The 24,893-nt window shown below is 46.0% G+C and overlaps 1 protein-coding gene across 1 annotated transcript in view; it reads left to right on the plus strand.

The window, feature by feature from the left end:
- Positions 1 to 24,893, plus strand: part of LOC126210507 (open rectifier potassium channel protein 1) — a 315,501-nt gene that overhangs the window by 234,214 nt on the left and 56,394 nt on the right. Inside the window, exons 7-9 of the mRNA XM_049939751.1 lie at positions 8,600 to 8,891; positions 15,819 to 15,996; positions 22,746 to 22,922. Of these exons, the coding sequence (XP_049795708.1) occupies positions 8,600 to 8,891; positions 15,819 to 15,996; positions 22,746 to 22,922 (647 nt within the window). The remainder of the gene's footprint in view (positions 1 to 8,599; positions 8,892 to 15,818; positions 15,997 to 22,745; positions 22,923 to 24,893) is intronic.

A 24,893-nucleotide genomic window follows, 5' to 3' on the forward strand; every position in this document is an offset into this window, starting at 1 on the left:
TCTCTACCGTTCCACTCTCGGACGGCACGCGGGAAACACGAGCACTTAAATTTTTCCGTGCGAGCCCCCATATCTTTTATTTTATAGTGATGATCATTTCTCCCTATGTAGGTTGGTGGCAACAGAATGTTTTGGCAATAGAGGAGAAAACTGGTGATTGAAATTTCATGAGAAGATCCCGTCGGAACGAAAAACGCCATTGTTTTAATGATCGCCACTCCAATTCACTTATCATGTCTGCTATACGAGGGTCGTTCAATAATTAATGCCCCAAATTGGTTTCTCAGTACATATTTATTTTTAAGAGTCAGAATTTGGTAACAATGTATATCAATATCAATACGTACTGTCCATGTCCTGTTTTTCTACGTAGTCTCCACCACGTTCTAAGCCCGTACGCCAACGTTGTGGAAGGACATGTACTCCCTGCTGGTAAAAGCTCTTGTCCTGTAGGCGTAGCCAGGTTTTCACTGCACGACTGACACTCTCGTCATCTTGAAAGTGTGTTCCCCATAGAGAATCTTTAAGCGGCCCAAAGAGATGGCAGTCCGAGGGTGCCATGGTCTGGACTGTCTGGTGGATGAGGCAGTGATGTCCATCCCAATTTGGCGATGTGTTCCGGAGTTTTCAGACTTGTGTGTGGGCGTGCATTATCGTATTGGAGCAAGATTTCTGCTGGATTCTTGTCCGACTGAACACGTCGGAAACGGATCTTGAGTTTATTCAGAGTCTTCACGTATGCCTCTGAATTGATGGTTGGCCCTCTTGGCATCACATCCACGAGAAAGACGCCGTCGATATCCCAGAAGACTGTCAGCATGACTTTTCCAGCAGAGGGGGTTGTCTTTAATTTCTTCTTTTGTGATGAATGAGGATGATACCACTCTATGGACTGCCTTTTTGTTTCTGGCGCAAAGTGGTGCATCCAGTTTTCGTACCCCGTAACGATCCGTGACAGAAAGGCCTCTCCGTCGGTCTCAAAACACTCCAACAATTCAGATGAAACGACCTTGCTTTGAATCTTGTTGTCCGTTGTGAGCATTCGTGGAACCCTTCATGGGCACCTCTTTGAATATCTGGGAGTCTCACCATTGCAGACGCACTTACACTGCTGACCGACAAATGTAGAGCTAATTTTCGAGTTGTGATGCGCCGGTTGGAACGAATAATGGCATCCGCACGATTCAACATGTCTGGAGTAGTGGCTGTGACAGGACGTCCCGAGCGTGGCTGATCGTGGAGCTCTGTTTCTGCATTTCCTGAGGCTGTAAATTTCCTTACCCATCGCCCAACTGTACTCCTATCAACTGCAGCTTCGCCATAGACTGCACACAAACGTTTATGGATGTTCACCACGGTTTCTTTTTCTGCACACAAGAATTCAGTAACAGATCGCTGCTTGTAGCGTTGAGTCGTACGTAGACGCCATTTTGACGCTGTACTACGGCTCTGCCATCTGCCAGAACGGTTCGAAACTACAGCGGCGCACAGAACAAACATCAAATGTGCAGCAGCAACAAGGACATTCGTCTATGTATATTAATGGATTTTTTTTTTTTTTAATGTGGGGCGTTACTTACTGAACGACCCTCGTAGCACGTTTTTGAGAAATGAAGACTTCCTTTCTTAAAGATGAGATACCCCATAACATTCCATATCACATGATTGAATGAAAACATTCAGAACTCGTCAACTTACTGATTTGCTCCTCCCAAAGATTTTTAACAGTCTGAATTGCACATTTGGCTGAACTAGGTTGTTTTAGGAGTTCCAAAATGATTTTTTTCAGTTTAAATTCGTACTAGTATGGAAACGTAAAAATTCTGAAGATTCCACACGATTTATTGTTTCTTCACCTCGTGTTTGACTTATGCTTGGTCTAGTACCTCTAGATGTGCAGAACTGAATGCGCTGAGTCTTTTGTAAATTGAGAGACTGTTCCCAGAAAATCACACACGACGAGAACACGGCAAGATCCATAACGTGGTTTCCTAGAAACGTGAATGAGTGGAAGAGAGGTAAAATTAAGTAAACACATGTCTCAGCTTATCCGTAGGTACTCGACCATTTCTAAAGAATCGGAGGTCAAATTTTTCGAGGTATCTTCACTTACTTTATGTGCCCTTTACCGCGCGATATTCTCAGACAAAATGATGGTGATGGCATAGTTGTTACCGCCGCCACTTCGTAACTTTGCACCCCGTGTTCAAAACTCGATTATTACTTTTATTTTCGTTTTTCATTTACATACCAAAGTCTGTAGAAGATTACTATAAGAATGTTTTCCAGTGTATATTGGTATTATTTTGTCCTTTTCGTCTACTAATTGTATGTCATATGAATGCATTTAAAAATTATTTGAAATTGTTATCGCTGAAATTCCTGTCCTGTATCTTGGTTCATAATCAGTTGCAAGCGCCAGTTTTCGGAAAAGTGATCCGCTGTGTATGGTTGGCCACGAAATTATTGCGAACACGCGAAATCTTCAGCAGTGTTAACGACATTTCTTTACCGCGTGAGATTCGTTCGAAGATAGGCTGATGTGGCAAACCAGCGTCCGCACAATGCTCGTGGTGTTCGGAATATCTGTATTTCGTAGGTTTCTACAATTGGCGTCATCCAAGGTAACGCACGAAATCTTCCTGAAGTATAAACATATGAATAAAATATAAGAATTAATATAAGAATGAAACATCGGAATACGAGAATTTAAAAGATTGTAGCGCGCGCGCGCGCGCACACACACACACACACACACACACACACACACACACACACACACACACACACACACACACACACACACAAAATATATATATATATATATATATATATATATATATATATATATATATATATATATATATTCATTTGCGCCTCCCTCACATTTAGTGGTGAAATGGTTTAGTGGAAAACTGAACACATATCAAGCATGAAAACTGGAAGAAAAAACCAAAATCGAAACAGTGAATGCTCCAGGCTTGAGATGCGCAACATCGAGCAAAGTGGAAGGATAACAGCACCGTGGTTGTGTGATCACAAAATTATGAACTTTCCGTCCGGTCATTAATGTGTCTGTTCTCCTTCTGTAATTTTTTCAATTGTCATACTATACGAGGTGTGATTGGAAAGTTTTAAGAGCGGTCTTGTAACTGTACAGTGGCGGTACTTACATGCTACTGTGATGCATCTCCTTCAAAATAGTACGCTTCTGACTGAACACTCCGACTCCAACGGTGTTTCCACTTTTGGAAACATTCCTGGAAATTTTTTCCTGAAGTGTGTTACGCACGCTCTCCCTATTTGCCTGGATGTCTTCAATCGAGTCAAATCGCTTCCCTTTTAGTGAAAATTTCCGTTTAGGTAACAGGTAGAAGTCTACAGGGGCCAAATCAGGGAAATTTGGTGGTTGTGGAAGCACAGGAATTTTGAATTTGAACGCACGATGAGCTGGAGCATTGTCATGGTGTAGCGCCCAACTCCTGTCTTTCCACAATGCAGACCTTTTCTTCCACACCTTTTCGCGCAAACGCTCAAGGACACATTTGTAGTATTCCTGGTTAATTGTCTGTCCTCCAGGGATAAATTCATGATGCCCACTACCGGTAGAATCGAAAAAAAATCACCAACATTGTCCTCGCCTTCAACCGACTTTGCCATGCTTTCTTCGGTCGTGGTGAACCTGGAGCCTTCCACTACGAAGACTGCACTTTGGTTTCAGGATCATATCCATATGCCCACGATTCGTCACCTGTCATTACCCTATTTAACAAATCTGGCTCATTTTTAATCCGATTAATTAGTTCTTGGCACACTTCAAGTTGCTGTTGTCTCTGGGCACTTAACACTTTTGGAATGAATTTTGCGAACACTAGACGCATATTCAGATCTTCAGTTAAAATTGATTGATCTGCATAGAAACTTAAATTTTCATCAGCGGCCGGCCGAGGTGGCCGAGCGGTTCTAGGCGCTACAGTCTGGAAGCGCGCGACCGCTACGGTCGCAGGTTCGAATCCTGCCTCGGGGCCAGCCGCGGTGGTCTAGCGGTTCTGGCGCTGCAGTCCGGAACCGCGGGACTGCCACGGTCGCAGGTTCGAATCCTGCCTCGGGCATGGGTGTGTGTGACGTTCATAGGTTAGTTAGGTTTAAGTAGTTCTAAGTTCTAGGGGACTTATGACCTAAGATGTTGAGTCCCATAGCGCTCAGAGCCATTTGAACCATTTGAACATGCCTCGGGTATGGATGTGTGTGATGTCCTTAGGTTAGTTAGGTTTAAGTAGTTCTAAGTTCCAGGGGACTGATGACCTCAGCAGTTAAGTCCCATAGTGCTTAGAGCCATTTACGTTCATGAGCCATCTCCCTAATGGTAAGTCTACGTTGATAGTGCGCCAAGTCGTGAACTTTCACAACATTTTCATTCTTTTTTTGAGGTGCAACTACGACCGGACCGTGGTTCATCTTCAAATGATTCGCGGCGATTTTTAAATCGATTGAACCAGACAAAAACATTTGACTGACTCATAAAATTATCTGCAAAAGCTGTTTTTAACAGTTCGCAAGTCTCAGTAGCTGATTTCCCAGTTTTAAAACAAAATTTTACACAGACTCGTTGTTCCGTTTTTACGTCCATTTTCACACAGACAGAATCCGGTAACAAGCCCTAACAGACCGCCCACTCAACCAGCTGCCACAACGACCTGAATAAAGGAAACGCAGTTTTCTGTGAGAGGGAGTTCAAGGACAAGGCAATGACTCACTCCCCACCCTGCATGTACCTGCCCGCCAAACCAGTAAGCAGTAGCGGATCCATTCTTAAAACTTTCCAGGTCACACCTCGTACATTGGTTACAGAATATGAATCATATGATAAGAATATATTTACTGTCGCAACTAAATATGATGAATAGTGACAGCAGGCGAGATGCCACATAGACCTCTCACAGGAATGAAACCAACAAATAAACAGGTGCGAACTACTGTGTGTTACAACAAAAGAATTCAAGAGTCTAAACTTCCAAAACGGAACGCAAGAGTCATAACGCGTGGTACTTGTGTAGAACAAATAGGTGGTATGTAGGTCTGGACGTGCCTTCCTTACATCTCGCTTATGCAAACGGACGTTACACCACGACACAGACACAAATATGAATACAGCGAAAGGATACGTCAATAACCGGACGGACATTTAATAATTTTTTGAAAAAAAAAAAACAAAAAAAAAAATGTGGGGCACGTGGGAGATTTGAACACGGACCTCCACTTTCACAGTACAACACTGTGACCACGTTACCACGACGCCATGGGTATTCAAATTTGCTCGTGCTGCAAATCTTTTGCTTGAGCTTATTTTTTCACAGTGGCAGACACCTTCATGTTTCCATGCTTGATTTGTGTTCAGTTTTTGGCAAGCCATCCACTGGGCCATCTTACCCCTAAATCTGAGAAGTGCGATTGGGAGTTTCCCTTGTTAGCGTAAAATCCAGTTGTAATTTTACAATTAATGTAATGTCCTTATATCTCACAGACTGACAAGAAACTCTCATGTAGTAAACTTCTACAGACAAGGGTAGATAAATGAAGACAATAAATATGAAATAAATGAAAACAATAATTGGGCGCAAAATTAAGAAGCTGCGACGTTAACCATTCAGCCACCATTTCGTCTGAGAGTACCGCCTGCTAAAAGGCAAATAAAGTGCTTCGAAAATACCGCGAAAATCTTAACCGTCGTTTTCTGAAAAAATGGTTCAAATGGCTCTGAGCACTATGGGACTTAACATCTATGGTCATCAGTCCCCTAGAACTTAGAACTACTTAAACCTAACTAACCTAAGGACATCACACAACACCCAGTCATCACGAGGCAGAGATTCGTTTTCTCAGAATTGGTCGAGTACCCACACATACGCCGGTTGTTTTGACTCCTCTTCCACTGAGTGAAGTTCCTAGGAAGCACAGTCATGACGCTTGCCATGTTCTGTTATGGCGGTCGCATATACATGGGTACATTTACTTCTCATAGCATATCGATGTTACAGGGTGTGTTCATAGGAGAACATCTAGAACAACATGAGGAGTACTACACCAATGATAAATCTAACAAAACGTGAACAAACAATAAAGAGTTTGGAAACTTCGAAATTTTTAGGTATTCATATTGATGCGAATTTAAACTGAAAAAAAAAATCGTTTTGGGACTCCTAAAACAACCTAGTTCACCTAAATGTGTGCTTCAAATTGTTGAAAACGTTTGGGAGGAGCAAATCAGTAAGTTGACGAATTTCGCATGCTTTCATTGAATAATGTGATATGGAACAATGTTCTGGGGTATCTCATCTTTAAAAAAGGAAGTCTTCATTTCTCAAAAACGTGCTGTAAGAATGATTTCTCATGCTCACCCTCCATCAATCAGCTCGTTGATATCTGTTTAAGGCAGGTGCTTCCTAGGAAGAACGGTGACGCCACTTGCCGTGTTCTTCTCTTCAGTAATACTTTTAAGAACATTTTCACCATTTTCTTCCTGTTGCTCTGTGTTTGTTTCGGTTCATTACAATACTAATGTCATCTGCAAAATAGGTAACTTCAGTTGTTGTGTATTAGATGTGTTGACGTTTACGTATAATAGAAACAATAATGGACCTGAGATTGAGCTTTGTGGAACTCTGTAAGTGGATTGTTACATTGGTTAAGGGGACATTGTATGTTAAATTCGTTGAAATTTGACATTTTCCGTTTTCTACTCCATAATGTACTTTGGACTTTCTGAACATTGTGGTATATAATACATTAAAATCAGACAACTGTGAGGCTTTCAAATAATATTTTTAATGTTGAAGTGCAACTGTCAAGTTTCGCAACTACGCATATACTGCGACCGTTGAGCAGTCATATCTTGGGAATTACACAGTCAAGAAGGCTGTGAATTGCTTTGTTTTGTGCCTACTGCTACGTCTCCGAAGTTGGCATTACGATTAAACAAATCAGTCCTTTGTTTATGATACTATTTTTCGTTGAAAGTGGTGTGATTATCGGCTATTTTTGTAGTAAGCTAACTTCCATTGCATTTTTAAATAAAATGACTAAGCGTAAAAGTAACTTCAAGTAACGCAGATTTGCGGGTAACAGATATGTGAGCCCTGCGTTTTCTTCTGAAGTACTTCAAAACACGTGCGCTAGCAGTGAAGGAGACCACGATAATGTTTCTGAAGTGACCACGCCCCCTAGTACATCGGAAAGGAAAGTAACTTTAGAGATGGGTGACTGTGGTAAAAGTAATGATATTATGGCAATCAAACCAGAATGTGAATGGGTTGGTTGGTTGGTTGTTTCGGGGAAGGAGACCAGACAGCGAGGTCATCGGTCTCATCAGATTAGGGAAGGACAGGGAAGGAAGTCGGCCGTGCCCTTTGAAAGGAACCATCCCGGCATTTGCCTGGAGCGATTTAGGGAAATCACGGAAAACCTAAATCAGGATGGCCGGACGCGGGATTGAACCGTCGTCCTCCCGAATGCGAATGTGAATGGGTCCTTCAATAACGTTGTGTTGTGCCGTGTGCCTAAAAATGTATTTGTTTGCATTATGACTGTAACGTTACCAGTGTCTGATGCTGTAATACCTTTTAATGGTGGGAACTATGAAAGACTTAAGGTTCTGGAGAAGTTAGGGGTAACATTGGGACCGAACACGGCTGAAGGACTGCGGGAACTGCATGAGCTTCATTTACATGAAGCAGAGTTAGCTGCTCAGCAAATGACAAAGGAAGCAAGAAAGAAAAGGAGGAGGCAAGTACTGAGCTGTTGTGACACTGACGAAAACACAGACTATGGGCCAGGGCAATTCTAGTGCATAACAGACGCAGAAGTCTGTATAAGAATTTGTAATAAATAAAGTATTAAACCTCAATATCTCTGAACTACATTTTTGGCAATAAACTACCTGTTTTCTAAAGTTCGCAGCTCGTGGTCGTGCGGTAGCGTTCTCGCTTCCCGCGCCCGGGTTCCCGGGTTCGATTCCCGGTGGGGTCAGGGATTTTCTCTGCCTCGTGATGACTGGGTGTTGTATGATGTCCTTAGGTTAGTTAGGTTTAAGTAGTTCTAAGTTCTAGGGGACTGATGACCACAGATGTTAAGTCCCATAGTGCTCAAGGCCATTTGAACCATTTTTTGTTTTCTAAAACAGTACTAACGATAGAGACATGAAATTTTCACAGCATGCTAAGTGTGAGATTCAACACATATGGAATTAGAATAACATACAATTTTAATAATAATTCTAGTTCAGTGTATCCAGAAAGGTGCATTCAATAATTATGGAAAATTGTAAGTTATTGTCTTAAAAAATTTTCCAAGGTAATGGGTCACAAAATTGTATAATTAAACATTGGCGGCATAGGACATACAACGTCCACTTGAAACGTTAAGTTAAACTTTCTGTAGAGTGATTAGGTGACGGGCCCAGCCCCAGATATAGTAAACTGATACTGTGGACAGTCAACCACAGCGTAATCTGGGTTTACTTTGGGCCCCACAACGTGTTGCTCTCCGCCGGTGGCTCTGGGTGTTGTACAGTGTAGAGTGTACCTGTGCGGTGTGCCGACAGCCGGTGTACCGCGACGACGAGCTGTCGTGCGCGCGCGCCCTGCGGACCCGCAGCAGCTCGGAGCCGTGCCTGCACACCGCCGGCGGCAGCCCGGGCCTGCGCCGGCGCGCCAACTCCGACTTCCTGGGCGGCGTGGGCTCCGGCGGCGGCCGCGGCCGGCTGCCCAGGGTCATGTCCGAGACCGACCTGGGCCGCATCGACCGCGCCGCCACGTTCGCCACGGCCGGGGCGGCCATCCGACCCGCGGAGCTGCTGGCCCGCGTCGTGGGGGCGCTCAGCAACGCCGCCGCCGGTGAGTCCGTCGACCGGGGGTCCGTGCAGCCCCAAAAGATCCACCCCCAGAAGGGGCGGGTGAAACAGTGTTGACCACTGGCACAGAAACGCCACCTTCAGACCAGTCTATGCACATTCATTTGGCATATAACTGGGTGGTTGTAATTAAACTTCCCCTATTTAACACATTACAACATGGAAACTAATTACCACATGAGTACCTAACTTGATAGCATTAATGTCAAGGACATGAGGAAGATAAATAATGTGCAGTCAACTGAAACACTTTTAGTGTGCTGCTATGGAACATCATATCATTACATACTAGTAGCATTACTGCTATAAAATGGTCTCAATATGCCACACAGAAGAGTCTGAAAACGCATGCCCTTCAAAGCAGCACATGTGTGAATGTTCGCCTGGTAAACTCAGTCCTGCAGGTAGCCCACACAGGGAGTAACATCAGGTGATCGTGCTGGCCAAGCATTTGGAAACGATCGGCTGACGATTAGATCGCTCCCAAATGTGTTGCGGAGAAGCAGGTGAACTTACCGAGCGTTGTGCGGTGGGGCCCCACCTCGCATGAAAACTGTTGACTTCAATGCATCTACCTCCTGTAGGGCGGGTATGACGTGCTGGCGAAGCATACCGCAATAATGCTGGCCGGTCACACAGCACGTCCTTCAGCGCCAACCTGTTCAAAAAAGAATGGGTCAATGATAAACGTAGCTGTGAAGGCACACTGTACAGTGACACGTTCAAGATACAGAGGAACTTCGTGCATAGTGACTGGAGGTGAAGATCCCCACACTCAGCAATTCTGTGTGTTCACCTCATCTGTCAGAGAAAAATGAGCTTTGTCTATCTGTAGCCCTCATCAACTTCAGTCCTTTCGAGAAAGTGGAGAGCAAAGTCAATATGTCGTGTGTCCTGTGGTGCAAGATGCTGTAAGATATGTATGGCTGTACAGGTACCATTTGAGAATGGTTCGAAGCACGTTCCGTATGTGCACCACAGGATATTCAACTGTTGTGACACAGCACGCGCACTGCCTGACGATCGGGAATTGCGCACAGCTATGTCTGTCACAGCAACAGAGATTTCATCAACATCAACCACCTGTGGTGCAAACAGTCGTCGGCCTCTTCCTGGACCGACACCCAGTTCTGCAGTTAATTCGAACGTCTTCATCACACTCCACACAGCAGGTGGATTAAGAGGACCCTTCCATAATCCTTTCAGCCAGCGAAATTCTCGAAGTGCAGCTGCAGCAATACTGTTGTTTTGGTAATAGAATTTCTCCAATAATGTCCTGCTGCTTTTGTCCAAGCTCATGTTGACACGTCAACAAGTGCACTGCGACTGGTCAAGTGCACCAGGCTATGAATGACGGTGACTGATCACGGCACCAGGTGGCCATAGTTGGAAATGGGTGGTGGCGCTGTTACACATGAAACTCGTGCACCCCATACTCTGGATATTAATGCTACGAATTTTGGTGCTCGTACAGTAATTAGTTTCCATGTGATAAGGTGTTAAACAAGGAAAGTTTAATTGTAACCACCCAGTACAACAGTCTCATGTGCAGATTCTCAAATATACACTTCCCATGAATACATTTACTCTGAAACGTTGATACGCTATGATAAGTAAATGTGACCATCGTAACAGATAGTCTGTATGTTGCATCTAATAGCTACTTATGCGTTTTGACAGGAACAATGCACATTAAAGTAACGACTTACGTACACGTATAGACACTAGTGTGAAACAAGCTACAGTCACATTCCAGACACACACTGCTTCTGTCGAACAGTAACTTTCGAGAGGCACGCCATACAGATAACTAAAGTGCATGCCTTACTAATTGTCAGTGTGTAACAAACATGACTTTAAAAGACAAACAGTTTGTGGAATAATTTGTCCGTGAAATCGCCAGACCCAAAGCATTCCATCTGACTGTTACAAGGTACAACGAGATTCATCTCTCCAACTCAGCTGGACTGAGTGAGGTGGCGTAGTGGTTAGCATAGTCTACTCGCATTCAGGATCAAGACAGTTAACACCTGGGTCCAGCCATCCATATTTAGGTTCCCTGTGATTTCCGTAAATTGCTCCAGGCAAATGCATGGTTCCTTCCCTTATCCGAGACTGGGCTCCATCCCTAATGACCTCAATGACATTAACCTCCTCCCTCTCCTCCTCCTCCAAATCAGTCGCTCTGTATCGTCAATGACAGTTGCTATCCTACTGCTATCCGGGGTGCCTCCAGAAACACCTTCACTGGTCGTCAGGGCTCCTTTCAAGGTGGACATCACTAAAGACAGTTCTAATCCAATTCGAAATAAAGTTGCTGAATGCAAGTAACTTGGCCTCAATTGTTAGGTATGGATGTACTACCTGTTGGAGACATGTGGAAATTTGTGCCTGATCGGGACTCAAGGACAGATTTCTCATTTTTTGCTTGTGGTCAGCCTAACCATTAATCGAATCAGATAGAAGGAGACAATGTGGAATCGAGGCCTATGACGTTATCGTCTTTTGCCTGCCCCGGCATGTAACATTTACTTGCATGTCTGGATGAGCAAACATTGATGACGATATACAGCCACCCAAATTGAATATACGAGAGTATGGTATATGGATGTAGACAGTGTGAAATATGGAAGTCTGGGTCAGTCTGTGAGGTGTACATGGATAGCCTAATGGTTAAGATGATTGCGTTCGGGTCTTGGTGCTGCACAAATTTTCATATGCACCATTAGGCAGTACATCTATTACCAGACACATCTGAGGCTAGGTTATTCGCATTCAGTGAATTTATTTCAAATTAATTTCGGATCGCTCTATATCATCATCAGTGTCTGCTCATCCAGACATGCAAGAAAATAATTCCACTCCAGTGAATGAGATTCCAGGCGAAAGGCGTGTTTGGGGATGGCCCAGACAGTAGTCGGATACCAACCTGACTGTTGCTCATCATACAGCCCAACAGCAAGGAATGATGGTCTGGGATGCCATTTCTTTTCATAACAGGATCTCTTTGGTAGTCATCCATGGCATCCTTAGCACAGGTGTACGTCGGCGATATTCTACACCCCGTTTTGTTGGCCTTCAAGGCAAGCCAGCCAGGGCTTACATTTCAGCAAGCAAATGCCCACTCAGTGTTCCTACTACTTCTCTTCTACGAGGCGTGTTTTTTAAGTACGTACCGTTTTGAATACTTGCTAAGATACCTCAATAATTTTATTTTTACATGAAAGCCTGTACCTTAATCAACTTTTCTACATTATTTCCGTCAATATTGAGGCACTTGTCATAACGTTGTACCAGTTTTTGAATATCCTCCTCACAGAAGTCTGCCGCCTTTGTTAACCACTGCATCACCACTGTTTTGACTTCGTCATCGTCTTGAAGACGCTGACCGCCCAAGTGATCTTCAAGGGCAGGGACAGACGGTAGGCACTGGGCGCAAGATCGGGGCTGTACGGAGGATGATCTAGAGTTTCCCATCGAAAAGATGTGATGAGATCTTTGGTCTGATTCGCCACATGCGGACGGGCATTGTCTTGCAGCAAAACGATGCCCTTGCTCAACTTCCATGGACTGTTGCTTTGATTCTGGTGTGACGTAGGCTACCAATGTTTCATCTCCTGTAACAATTTGGCTTAAGAAATCATCACCGTCGTTATGGTACCGCTCAAGGAAAGTCAATGCACTGACTAAACTTTTGGTTTTGTGCACACCCGTCAACATTTTCGGTACCCAACGCGCGCACATTTTTCGGTAATTCAAGTGCTCGGTCACAGTGCCATACAAAACACTACGAGAAACATTAGCAAAGTCATCCCGCAAGGAGGGAATCGTAAAGCGTCTGTTTTCTCTCACCTTATTGTCCACTTCCTGTTCCATACTTTCATTAACGACCGAAGGGCGCCGTCTCCGCTGTTTATCATGCACATTTGTGCGGCCATCTTTAAATGCTCTCACACACTTTCTTAGCATTCCATCACTCATAATGTTTTCTCCGTAAACTGCACACAGATCTGACGAGTATGGATCGCTTTTAGGTCTTTTGCAGTAAGAAATCTTAGAACAGCCCGTACTTGAGAGTCGGCGGGACTCACTATTATCGGAGGCATCTAAACCAGGGAACCGCCGAGCGAGGTGGCGCAGTGGTTAGCACACTGGACTCGCATTCGGAAGGACGACGGTTCAATCCCGCGTCCGGCCATCCTGATTTAGGTTTTCCGTGTATTCCCTAAATCGCTTCAGGCAAATGCCTGGATGGTTCGTTAGAAAGGGTACGGCCGATTTCCTTCCCCATCTTTCCCTAATCCGAGCTTGTGCTCCGTCTCTAATGACCTCGTTGTCGACGGGACGTTAAATAGTAATCTCCTCCTAAACCAGGGATTTCCAAACTTTTTAGTCCGCGGGCCACATTGACTCCTCGACGACGTCATAAGGGCCAAGACCTACCTAGTGGGATTAAAGCACCCTAGCACTGCATGATCACCGTAATGTAAGGCTAAAGGAATGATGAAATCGCAAAAATCTAAGGTTGTGGGAATAGCTAGCACTAAAACGAAGTACGATTTTTTTAATCATATAATTTTGATTGGTGGCGTACCTGACCGAAATTATGGCGTATTTTATTCTGGCGAATTTCACAGACAAAAATGTATGTCACTGCACATTCTTCACGAAAGCGTCCTGCAAAGTTAACGAAATCTCCAAATGATTGTTAGAAACACTATTACTGCAAGACGTGACAGAGGTAGAGTATGTCAACGCAATGTTATTTCAAGCGGTGCAACAATAAGTTCAGTTATGTAGTCCTGTAGCGAGTAGCAGAGCCAATGTCGCGGTGTACTGGTCGCGATAGGCCTCGGAACTCAGTTGTTGGCAGTATAGGTACCACCTCAAATACACTCCTGGAAATTGAAATAAGAACACCGTGAATTCATTGTCCCAGGAAGGGGAAACTTTATTGACACATTCCTGGGGTCAGATACATCACATGATCACACTGACAGAACCACAGGCACGTAGACACAGGCAACAGAGCATGCACAATGTCGGCACTAGTACAGTGTATATCCACCTTTCGCAGCAATGCAGGCTGCTATTCTCCCATGGAGACGATCGTAGAGATGCTGGATGTAGTCCTGTGGAACGGCTTGCCATGCCATTTCCACCTGGCGCCTCAGTTGGACCAGCGTTCGTGCTGGACGTGCAGACCGCGTGAGACGACGCTTCATCCAGTCCCAAACATGCTCAATGGGGGACAGATCCGGAGATCTTGCTGGCCAGGGTAGTTGACTTACACCTTCTAGAGCACGTTGGGTGGCACGGGATACATGCGGACGTGCATTGTCCTGTTGGAACAGCAAGTTCCCTTGCCGGTCTAGGAATGGTAGAACGATGGGTTCGATGACGGTCTGGATGTACCGTGCACTATTCAGTGTCCCCTCGACGATCACCAGTGGTGTACGGCCAGTGTAGGAGATCGCTCCCCACACCATGATGCCGGGTGTTGGCCCTGTGTACCTCGGTCGTATGCAGTCCTGATTGTGGCGCTCACCTGCACGGCGCCAAACACGCATACGACCATCATTGGCACCAAGGCAGAAGCGACTCTCATCGCTGAAGACGACACGTCTCCATTCGTCCCTCCATTCACGCCTGTCGCGACACCACTGGAGGCGGGCTGCACGATGTTGGGGCGTGAGCGGAAGACGGCCTAACGGTGTGCGGGACCGTAGCCCAGCTTCATGGAGACGGTTGCGAATGGTCCTCGCCGATACCCCAGGAGCAACAGTGTCCCTAATTTGCTGGGAAGTGACGGTGCGGTCCCCTACGGCATTGCGTAGGATCCTACGGTCTTGGCGTGCATCCGTGCGTCGCAGCGGTCCGGTCCCAGGTCGACGGGCACGTGCACCTTCCGCCGACCACTGGCGACAACATCGATGTACTGTGGAGACCTCACGCCCCACGTGTTGAGCAATTCGGCGGTACGTCCACCCGGCCTCCCGCATGCCCACTATACGCCCTCGCTCAAAGTCCGTCAACTGCACATACGGTTCACGTCCACGCTGTCGCGGCATGCTACCAGTGTTAAAGACTGCGATGGAGCTCCGTATGCCACGGCAAACTGGCTGACACTGACGGCGGCGGTGCACAAATGCTGCGCAGCTAGCGCCATTCGACGGCCAACACCGCGGTTCCTGGTGTGTCCGCTGTGCCGTGCGTGTGATCATTGCTTGTACAGCCCTCTCGCAGTGTCCGGAGCAAGTATGGTGGGTCTGACACACCGGTGTCAATGTGTTCTTTTTTCCATTTCCAGGAGTGTATTTGGCGGGCCGGATACCGGAGATGTCCGGCCAGCTAACGCGGGCCGGTTTGCCGTAGTTAGGAGACCCCTGATCTAAACACTTACGTTGGTAAACAAGGGAGAATCAGACTGTAATGGCGTCAGTACGTAGATTAAGGTACAGGCTTTCATGCAAAAATAAAATTATCGAGATATCTTAGCACGTCTTTTTTTAATGTGAAAACGGTACTTACTTAAAAAACATGTCTCGTACTTGCTAAACCCTCTCTTGGCCAGCAAGGTCGCTGGATCTCTCCCCAATTGAGAAAGGTTGGAGCATAATGGGCAGGGCTCTCCAACCACAGCGAGATTTTGACGATCTAACCTGTCAATTGCACAGAATTTGGCACGATATCCCTCAGGATGAGTGAACCATTATTGACTTGCTCAATTTGTGGAGCTCTTTCTCTTAAATAAATCATCAAGTTGTTCTAAAGTTGTAATCGTTTTTTTGGTGTACTTTCGTTCTGATCAGTGTTTCCCAAAGATTTTAGCACCTCAGCCATTCTACGAAGCCTCACTACTGTTGTGACGCCAAGCAATGTTGCGACGCCTCGCTCGTTGTTGTCGCAGCGTCCTCGCACCACCTGGACGCGCCGGAGAGCGACACGGACTCGGACGCGACGCAGCCGGCGGACAGGGAGCCGGCCGGCAGCGGCGGCGTGCACGGCTTCAGCGACGAAGACATCCTGGCCTCTGAGCGCGGCTGGCGCGCCTCCGGCTGGACCGTCGGCGGCTTCAGCATCGGCGGGTGAGTCCCCCTCCGCGGCCGTATGCTAGCTCAACCCAGCAGTCCAGAGTCCTGCTGGTGCGGCTCACCGCACACTGAGCTGACAAAAGTTAAGGGATAACGATGTGGACACATACAAATGGCGGTAGTGTCGCGTACACAGGCTATAAAAGGGCAGTGCATTGATGGAGGTGTCGTTTGTACTCAGGTGATTCGTGTGAAATGCTGTCCAGAGTGATTAAATCTGCGCGACGAGAATTAACAGGCCTTGAATGTGGAATGGTAGTTGGAGCTACACTACTGGCCATTAAAATTACTACACCAAGAAGAAATGCAGATGATAAACGGGTATTCATTGGACAAACATAGTATACTAGAACTGACATGTGATTACATTTTCACGCAATTTGGGTGTATAGATCCGGAGAAATCAGTACCCAGACCAACCACTTCTGGCCGTAATAACGGCCTTGATACGCCTGGGCACTGAGTCAAACAGAGCTTGGATGGCGTGTACAGGTACAGCTGCCCGTGCAGCTTCAACACGATACCACAGTTCATCAAGAGTACTGACTGGCGTATTGTGACGAGCCAGTTGCTCGGCCACCATTGACCAGACGTTTTCAATTGGTGAATGTGCTGGCCAGGGCAGCAGTCGAACATTTTCTGTGTCCAGAAAGGCCCGTACAGGACCTCCAACATGCGGTCGTGCATTATCTTGCTCAAATATAGGGTTTCACAGGGACCGAATGAAGGGTAGAGCCACGGGTCGTAACACATCTGAAATGTAACGTCCACTGTTCAAAGTGCCGTCAATGCGAACACGAGGTGACCGAGACGTGTAACCAATGGCACCCCATACTATCACGCCGGGTGATACGCCACTATGGCGATGATAAATACACGCTTCCAGTGTGCGTTCACTGCGATGTCGCCAAACACGGATGCGCCCATCATGATGTTGTAAACAGAATCTTGATCCATCCGAAAAACAATGACGTTTTGCCATTCGTGCACCCAGGTTCGTCGTTGAGTACACCGTCGCAGGCGCTCCTGTCTGTGATGCAGCGTCAAGGGTAACCGCAGCCATGGTCTCCGAGCCGATAGTCCATGATGCTGCAAACGTCGTCGAACTGTTCGTGCAGACGGTTGTTGTAAAGGTCCCCATCTGTTGACTCAGGGATCGAGACGTGGCTGCACGACCCGTTACACCCATGCGGATAAAATGCCTGTCATCTCGACTGCTAGTGATACGAGGACGTTGGGGCCCAGCACGACGTTCCATATTACCCTCTTGAGCCCACCGATTCCATATTCTGCTAACAGTAAGTGGATCTCGACCAACGCGAGCAGCAATATCGCGATGCGATAAACCGCAATCGCGATGGGCTACTATCAGACCTTTATCAAAGTCGGAAACGTGATGGTACGCGTTTCTCCTCCTCACACGAGGCATCACAACAACGTTTCACCAGGCAACGCCGGTCAACTGCTGTTTGTGTATGAGAAATCGGTTGGAAACTTTCCTCATGTCAGCAAGTTGTAGGTGTCGTCACCGGCGCCAACCTTGTGTGAATGCTCTGAAAAGCTAATCATTTGCATATCACAGCATCATCTTGTTGTCGGTTAATTTTCGCGTCTGTAGCACGTCATCTTCGTGGTGTAGAAATTTTAATGGCCAGTAGTGTAGATGCATGGCACATTCAATTTTGGAAATCATTAGGCAATTCAGTATTCCGAAAGCAACAATATAACAATAATAAGAAACTTGAGCCATTTCCTCTCACCATGGACAATGCAGCGGCCGATGGACTTCACTTAACGACCCAGAGCGTCGGCACCTGCTTAGTTATCAGTTCTAACAGACCAGCACAACTGCGTGAAATAACCGCGGAAATCAACGTGCGAGGTACGGCGAACGTAGCCTTCAGAACACTGCGTCGAAATTTGGCGTTCATGGGCTGTGGTACCAGAAGACCGACGCGATTGCCTTTGCTAACAGCATGACGTCGGCTGCGGCGCCTGTTGTGGTCTCGTAACCACATCGGTTGCACCCTACACGACTGTAAAACAGCGGTCTGCTCAGATGGGTCCCGATTTCTTTTGGTAAGAGTTGTTGATAGGATTCGAGTGTGGTGCAGAACTCACGTAGCCATGGACCCAGGTTGTCAACAAGGCTCTCTGCAATCTGGTGATGGTTCAGTAATGGTGTTCATTGGATCCTCTGGTCCAACTGAAACGATCAATGACTGGAATTGGTCATGTTCGGCTACTTGGACACCATTGGCAACAAATTTTTATGGATGACAATGCACAATGCCATGGAGACCACTAATTAGTTGGTAATTATTCAAATCACACAAGTAGGGTGGGGTAAATGGTATAGATGTTAATTAAAGACGCAACTCTTTCCATCTTATCGTACAATAGATATTCCAATAGCATGTACTGTTAGTTTTAAACTTAGGGCAAGGAGATAAAGATGCAGTTCTGCCCAGACTTTTTTAAAAGTCCAAATATTAAATGTGATAGCACAACTTGGACAATCCTAGAGAATGATTTGACCACTCACATCGCCTGACGTGAATCCCACCCAATGTAATCGAGCGTTCAGTTCGTGCACAAAATCCTGCACTGGCAACACTTGATTATGCACGGCTGTAGAGGCAGCATGGCTGCATATTTCTGCAGGGGACTTCCGACGACTTGTAGAGTCCATGCAACGTGGAGCTGCTACACTACGCCGGATAAAATCAGGCCCAACACGATGTTAGAAGGTACCCCACGTCTTTTGTGACCTCAGAGTTTTTTAAAGGCGGATCAGTCACGTAAAAGTTTTAGAAAATGAGAACACACTGTTTTACTCCTCAGGATCGATTATACACCTGTTTCCTTTCCGTCATACACGGTCATTCCTAAGCAAGGGAGAGTGTTGAAACTTGGCACAGTATTCTCAAACTCTCGCCTCTAACCAGCAACGTACTAGAAATTTAATAATCGCTGGTGTGCAAAACTGATGGAGGAAAGTAACTTTCACATAATGGGTCGCTAGAAAGTAACGTAGCTCGATGAAATGTCGCCCATATATACAGCAGGTGGAAAAAAACTGCAACACCATGAAGGAGTTGTGTGACATAGGCAAACGTTGGTAGGCATGGCTCTACATCTGGAAGATGCCAATCAGATTTGCTTCAAATACACGCTGTAAGAGTCGTGACCGTTAGTTAGCTTTGCGATTGAATGTGGTGAGTTGTGTTAGACAAGAATGCCTTTAAGGCGACAAAGATGCCATTATCAACATCAGGCTGGTGTTGAGTTTGAACGGCGTCGTGTAATAGGGCTATGAGAAGCTGAATGTTCCTTCTGTGATACTACAGAAAGTCTTGGCAGGAATGTAGCCACTGCACATGACTGCCGGTAGCAGCAGTCGCAAGACTACAGCTGCAAGAAGTCTGGACCGTATGGCTGTGTGGCTCTACCAAGAGGTAACATCATCATGTTCAGTTTATGTCTCTGGTGCATCATACTGTATCTATAGCAGCAATTTGGCAGCAGTTGGCACCGCAGTGACACAACGAACTGTTACAAATCGGTTATTTCAAGGACAGCTCTGAGCCAGACGCCCTGTAGCATAGATTCCACTGACTCCAAGCCACCGCCATTTTCCACTTCAGTGTGTCAAGCAAGACCTCATTGGAGAGCAGGATGGAGCTCTGTTGTGTTTTCTGATGAAAGATGGTGGTTTGGTCTGTTGTGCTGCCCCTTACGAACAGCATCCCAGAGTGTGATATTCAACAGGATATCGCTGGTCCACATACTGCTGTTGTAATCCAACGTGCTCTGGAGAGTGGATCCATGTTGCCTTGTCCTCCTCGATCACTAGATCTGTCTGCAATGGAGCACATACTGGACATCATTGGACGACATATCCAGCATCATCCACGACCAGCATTACCATAACCTGTGTTGACCGACCAAGTGTCAAAGGCATGTACTCTGTCTCACAAATTGACATCGAGCAACTGTGCAACACAATGGATGCATGTTCGCATGCTTGTATTGAACATCCTGCCGGTTACACCCGTTATTACTGCACCAGCATTTCACATTTGCAATGGCTTACACTATGTGATCAAAAATATCAGGACATCTGACTGAAAATGACTTACAAGGTCGTGGCGCCCTCCATCGGTAATGTTGGAATTAAATATGATGTTTGCCCACCCTTAGCCTTGATGAGTTTCCACTCTCGCAAGTATACGTTCAATCAGGTGCTGGAAGGTTTCCTGGGGAATGGCAGCCCATTCTTCACGGAGTGCTACGCCGACGAGAGGTATCGATGTCGGTCGGTGAGGCCTGCACGAAGTCGGAGTTCGAAAACATCCCAAAGGTGTCCTATAGCATTCAAGTCAGGACTCTGTGCAGGCCAGTCCATTACATGGATGTTATTGTCGTATAACTACTCCATCAAAGGCCGTGCGTTACGAACAGGTGCTCAATCGTGTTGAAATATGCAATCGCCATCCCCGAAATGCTCTTCAACAGTGGGATACAAGAAGGTGCCTAAAACTTCAGTGCAGGCCTGTGCTGTGATAATGCAACGCAAATCAACAAGGGGTGCAAGCCCACTCCATGAAAAACACGACCACACCATAACCATTCCAGATATTCAGAGAGCTCCTCTAGCTGGGCTGTTCGATGCGGTCGCACGCTGTGGTCCATAAAAATGAATGTGGGGCCGGGACAGCTCTGAAAAGACGCATATAGGGAAGAAGTACAATGTCACAATAACAGTGAGTTTAGTATGTTCAAAGATATGTATGCCCATGCAACATTATGCCTCCCCACATCACAACACCTGGACAAACAAAACGATCATGTTAGTGTTCCTGAGCGCAATGTGTGTTCCGTATCTACATCTACATCTACATCTACATCTACATTCATACTCCGCAAGCCACCCAACGGTGTGTGGCGGAGGGCACTTTACGTGCCACTGTCATTACCTCCCTTTCCTGTTCCAGTCGCGTATGGTTCGCGGGAAGAACGACTGTCTGAAAGCCTCCGTGCGCGCTCGAATCTCTCTAATTTTACATTCGTGATCTCCTCGGGAGGTATAAGTAGGGGGAAGCAATATACTCGATACCTCATCCAGAAACGCACCCTCTCGAAACCTGGCGAGCAAGCTACACCGCGATGCAGAGCGCCTCTCTTGCAGAGTCTGCCACTTGAGTTTATTAAACATCTCCGTAACGCTATCACGGTTACCAAATAACCCTGTGACGAAACGCGCCGCTCTTCTTTGGATCTTCTCTATCTCCTCCGTCAACCCGATCTGGTACGGATCCCACACTGATGAGCAATACTCAAGTATAGGTCGAACGAGTGTTTTGTAAGCCACCTCCTTTGTTGCTGGACTACATTTTCTAAGCACTCTCCCAATGAATCTCAACCTGGTACCCGCCTTACCAACAATTAATTTTATATGATCATTCCACTTCAAATCGTTCCGCACGCATACTCCCAGATATTTTACAGAAGTAACTGCTACCAGTGTTTGTTCCGCTATCATATAATCATACAATAAAGGATCCTTCTTTCTATGTATTCGCAATACATTACATTTGTCTATGTCAAGGGACAGTTGCCACTCCCTGCACCAAGTGCCTATCCGCTGCAGATATTCCTGCATTTCGCTACAATTTTCTAATGCTGCAACTTCTCTGTATACTACAGCATCATCCGCGAAAAGCCGCATGGAACTTCCGACACTATCTACTAGGTCATTTATATATATTGTGAAAAGCAATGGTCCCATAACACTCCCCTGTGGCACGCCAGAGGTTACCTTAACGTCTGTAGACGTCTCTCCATTGATAACAACATGCTGTGTTCTGTTTGCTAAAAAATCTTCAATCCAGCCACACAGCTGGTCTGATATTCCGTAGGCTCTTACTTTATCAGGCGACAGTGCGGAACTGTATCGAACGCCTTCCGGAAGTCAAGAAAAATAGCATCTACCTGGGAGCCTGTATCTAATATTTTCTGGGTCTCATGAACAAATAACGCGAGTTGGGTCTCACACGATGGCTGTTTCCGGAATCCATGTTGATTCCTACATAGTAGATTCTGGGTTTCCAAAAACGACATGATACTCGAGCAAAAAACATGTTCTAAAATTCTACAACAGATCGACGTCAGAGATATAGGTCTATAGTTTTGCGCATCTGCTCGACGACCCTTCTTGAAGACTGGGACTACCTGTGCTCTTTTCCAATCATTTGGAACCCTCTGTTCCTCTAGAGACTTGCGGTACACGGCTGTTAGAAGGGGGGCAAGTTCTTTCGCGTACTCTGTGTAGAATCGAATTGGTATCCCGTCAGGTCCAGTGGACTTTCCTCTGTTGAGTGATTCCAGTTGCTTTTCTATTCCTTGGACACTTATTTCGATGTCAGCCATTTTTTCGTTTGTGTATGAGAGTACATCTAGCATCATTACTCATACTGGATCTGTTCTCATCCGAGAAGAGGATGTCAACCCACTCCTCACTCGTCCAGTCCCCACGCACCTGGCATCATCGCAAATCGTGGAACACGATGCACTCATCAGTCACTGTGTGTTCAACTTTACAATATGACAGCGAATTATGCTGTATCCAGAAAGGGTGGAACCTGAGCTTATTTATTTTCTTATGAAATATTTATGTCTAATAATGCAGTATTACAGATGGATGAGGATTAATCAGAAACTACCATTTCGTTCACATCCAGGGGCGTGGCCAAGCCGGCGCCGAAGTTCCGAGCTCGGGCAGCGAGCGAAGCGCGGATCCCGGCGTGGGGCGGCGCGGCCCCCGGGGGCGGCGGCTACAACGCAGAGTGGACGTGGACTGGGGGCGGCGTCCCGCCCTCCAAGTGGGTGCACCAGCTCGTGCGCCAGAAGTCCGCCATGTGAGTCCCAGTTCGCTACCTCTCTCTCACAGCACCTAGAAGAAATTCACTCTTTTTAATACTCACACTTCCTGATGAGGCAGATGTGACAAGACAAAACACACTGCCGCGCGTGGTAGCCGCGCGGTCTTTGGCGCCTTGCCACGGTTCGCGCGGCTCCCCCCGTCGGAGGTTAGACTCGTGTGTGTGTGTGTGTGTGTGTGTGTGTGTGTGTGTGTGTGTGTGTTATTCGTAGCGTAACTGAGTTAGATTAAATAGTGTGTAAGACTAGGGACCAATGACCTCAGCAGTGTTACGCTTTTGGAACTTAGCACCACCAAAATACGCTCTTCCTGTATTATGTGGACATACTGTATTGGTTAAAAACTGTCTTGATTGCAATTTAAGTTTTCATTTTTCAACGACGCATTTCGACTTACTTAGACATCTTCAGGTTATCTACATAGAAAACAGAGAACAAACACATCTATTTAAGAATCGCGGTCGCGTTGTGCAGACTTGGATAACGTATAAGCATGTATAAACAGATCGACTATTGAAAGAGCAAATACCTTAATTGGGTATTTCTTAGAAGAATCCTTTAGTCATTGTAGCCAAAGGGCATCGTCGAATATATCAGCCCAACATCGCCTTCGTTAAACTTAGTAAAAACTAGAAAGGCAGTTTGTTGCTTCTGTTGTGGAAGTTAACAACGTCGCAATGCATTGGTTATAAAAGTAGCTCTAGTCCATAGCAACAGATTGTAACGAAATTGCGCATTCTTCGTTCAAGGATTGTCCCTCGACTTTTCTCTCCGGATCATTGCAAATATTTATTTAACGACTAGCTGCACCCATCGGTTAAACCGATCGGTTAAACCGATTTTATTTACATAAAAAAAGCCGGATTATGTACTTCTCCCAACATTCTACTAGTACATCTCTCTTTCGTCCACCTCCTCCAGCCCCTACTCTCTGCCCATCATTTCCTTCCCCATTTCTCTATCTCCTTCCTCCACCCCCACCCGCTTTGTCCACCTCCTCTCTCTCTCTCTCTCTCCATTTCCTCCTCCCCCTACCGAACGAAATTTATCAGAGTCAAAAACAGAAAAACATAGATGTGCTAGCAGTCTGCATTTCCCGCTGTAAGCGAGAAATCAGCCGAAAAATCACCGTAAGTACAAATCAACCTATTCTTAACGGACCGGTTTTCGCTGTGCAGGATCACTCGCGCGGTCTAAGGCGCTGCAGTCATGGACTGTGCGGCTGGTCCCGGCGGAGGTTCGAGTCTTCCCTCGGACATGGGTGTGTGTGTTTGTCCTTAGGGTAATTTAGATTAAGTAGTGCGTAAGCTTAGGGACTGATGACCTTAGCAGTTAAGTCCCGTAAGATTTCACACACATTTGAACCAACCGTTTTTGGATCCAAAAGGTAAATAACTTAATTACAGACCACTGATGATGCTTAACTCAATAAAGCGAAACACGTCTGGTGAAAAAAATCACGCATTTTTGTAGTTGCAACGACAGACCATAAATACCCTCAGGAGCTCTCCTCTTTGTCTGCTATCATTTTCCAAAATCTCAAACCGTTTATGAAATGTGAGGAATGTTGTGGATATTACAGTCCGTCTTTATCGCTGGCGCGGTGTGATCGCAAATCAGTGTGCTACATCGGATCAGTTTTCTCGAGATTGATGACAGGGACTTCCACGTAAGTCTAAAGAAAAATTCGATATGTTAGCTAAATTTCATAGGCAGCAATATATTATGTACACTACTAGCCATTAAAATTGCTACACCACGAAGATGTGCTACAGATGCGAAATTTAACCAACACGAAGAAGATGCTGTGATATGCAAATGATTCGCTTTTCAGAGCATTCACCCAAGGTTGGCGCCGGTGGCGACAACTACAACGTGCTGACACGAGGAAAGTTTCCTACCGATTTCTCATAGACAAACAGCAGTTGACCGGCGTTGCTGGGGAAACG

Source organism: Schistocerca nitens, chromosome 10 (genome assembly GCF_023898315.1).
Source record: "Schistocerca nitens isolate TAMUIC-IGC-003100 chromosome 10, iqSchNite1.1, whole genome shotgun sequence".
Taxonomy (NCBI): domain Eukaryota; kingdom Metazoa; phylum Arthropoda; class Insecta; order Orthoptera; family Acrididae; genus Schistocerca; species Schistocerca nitens.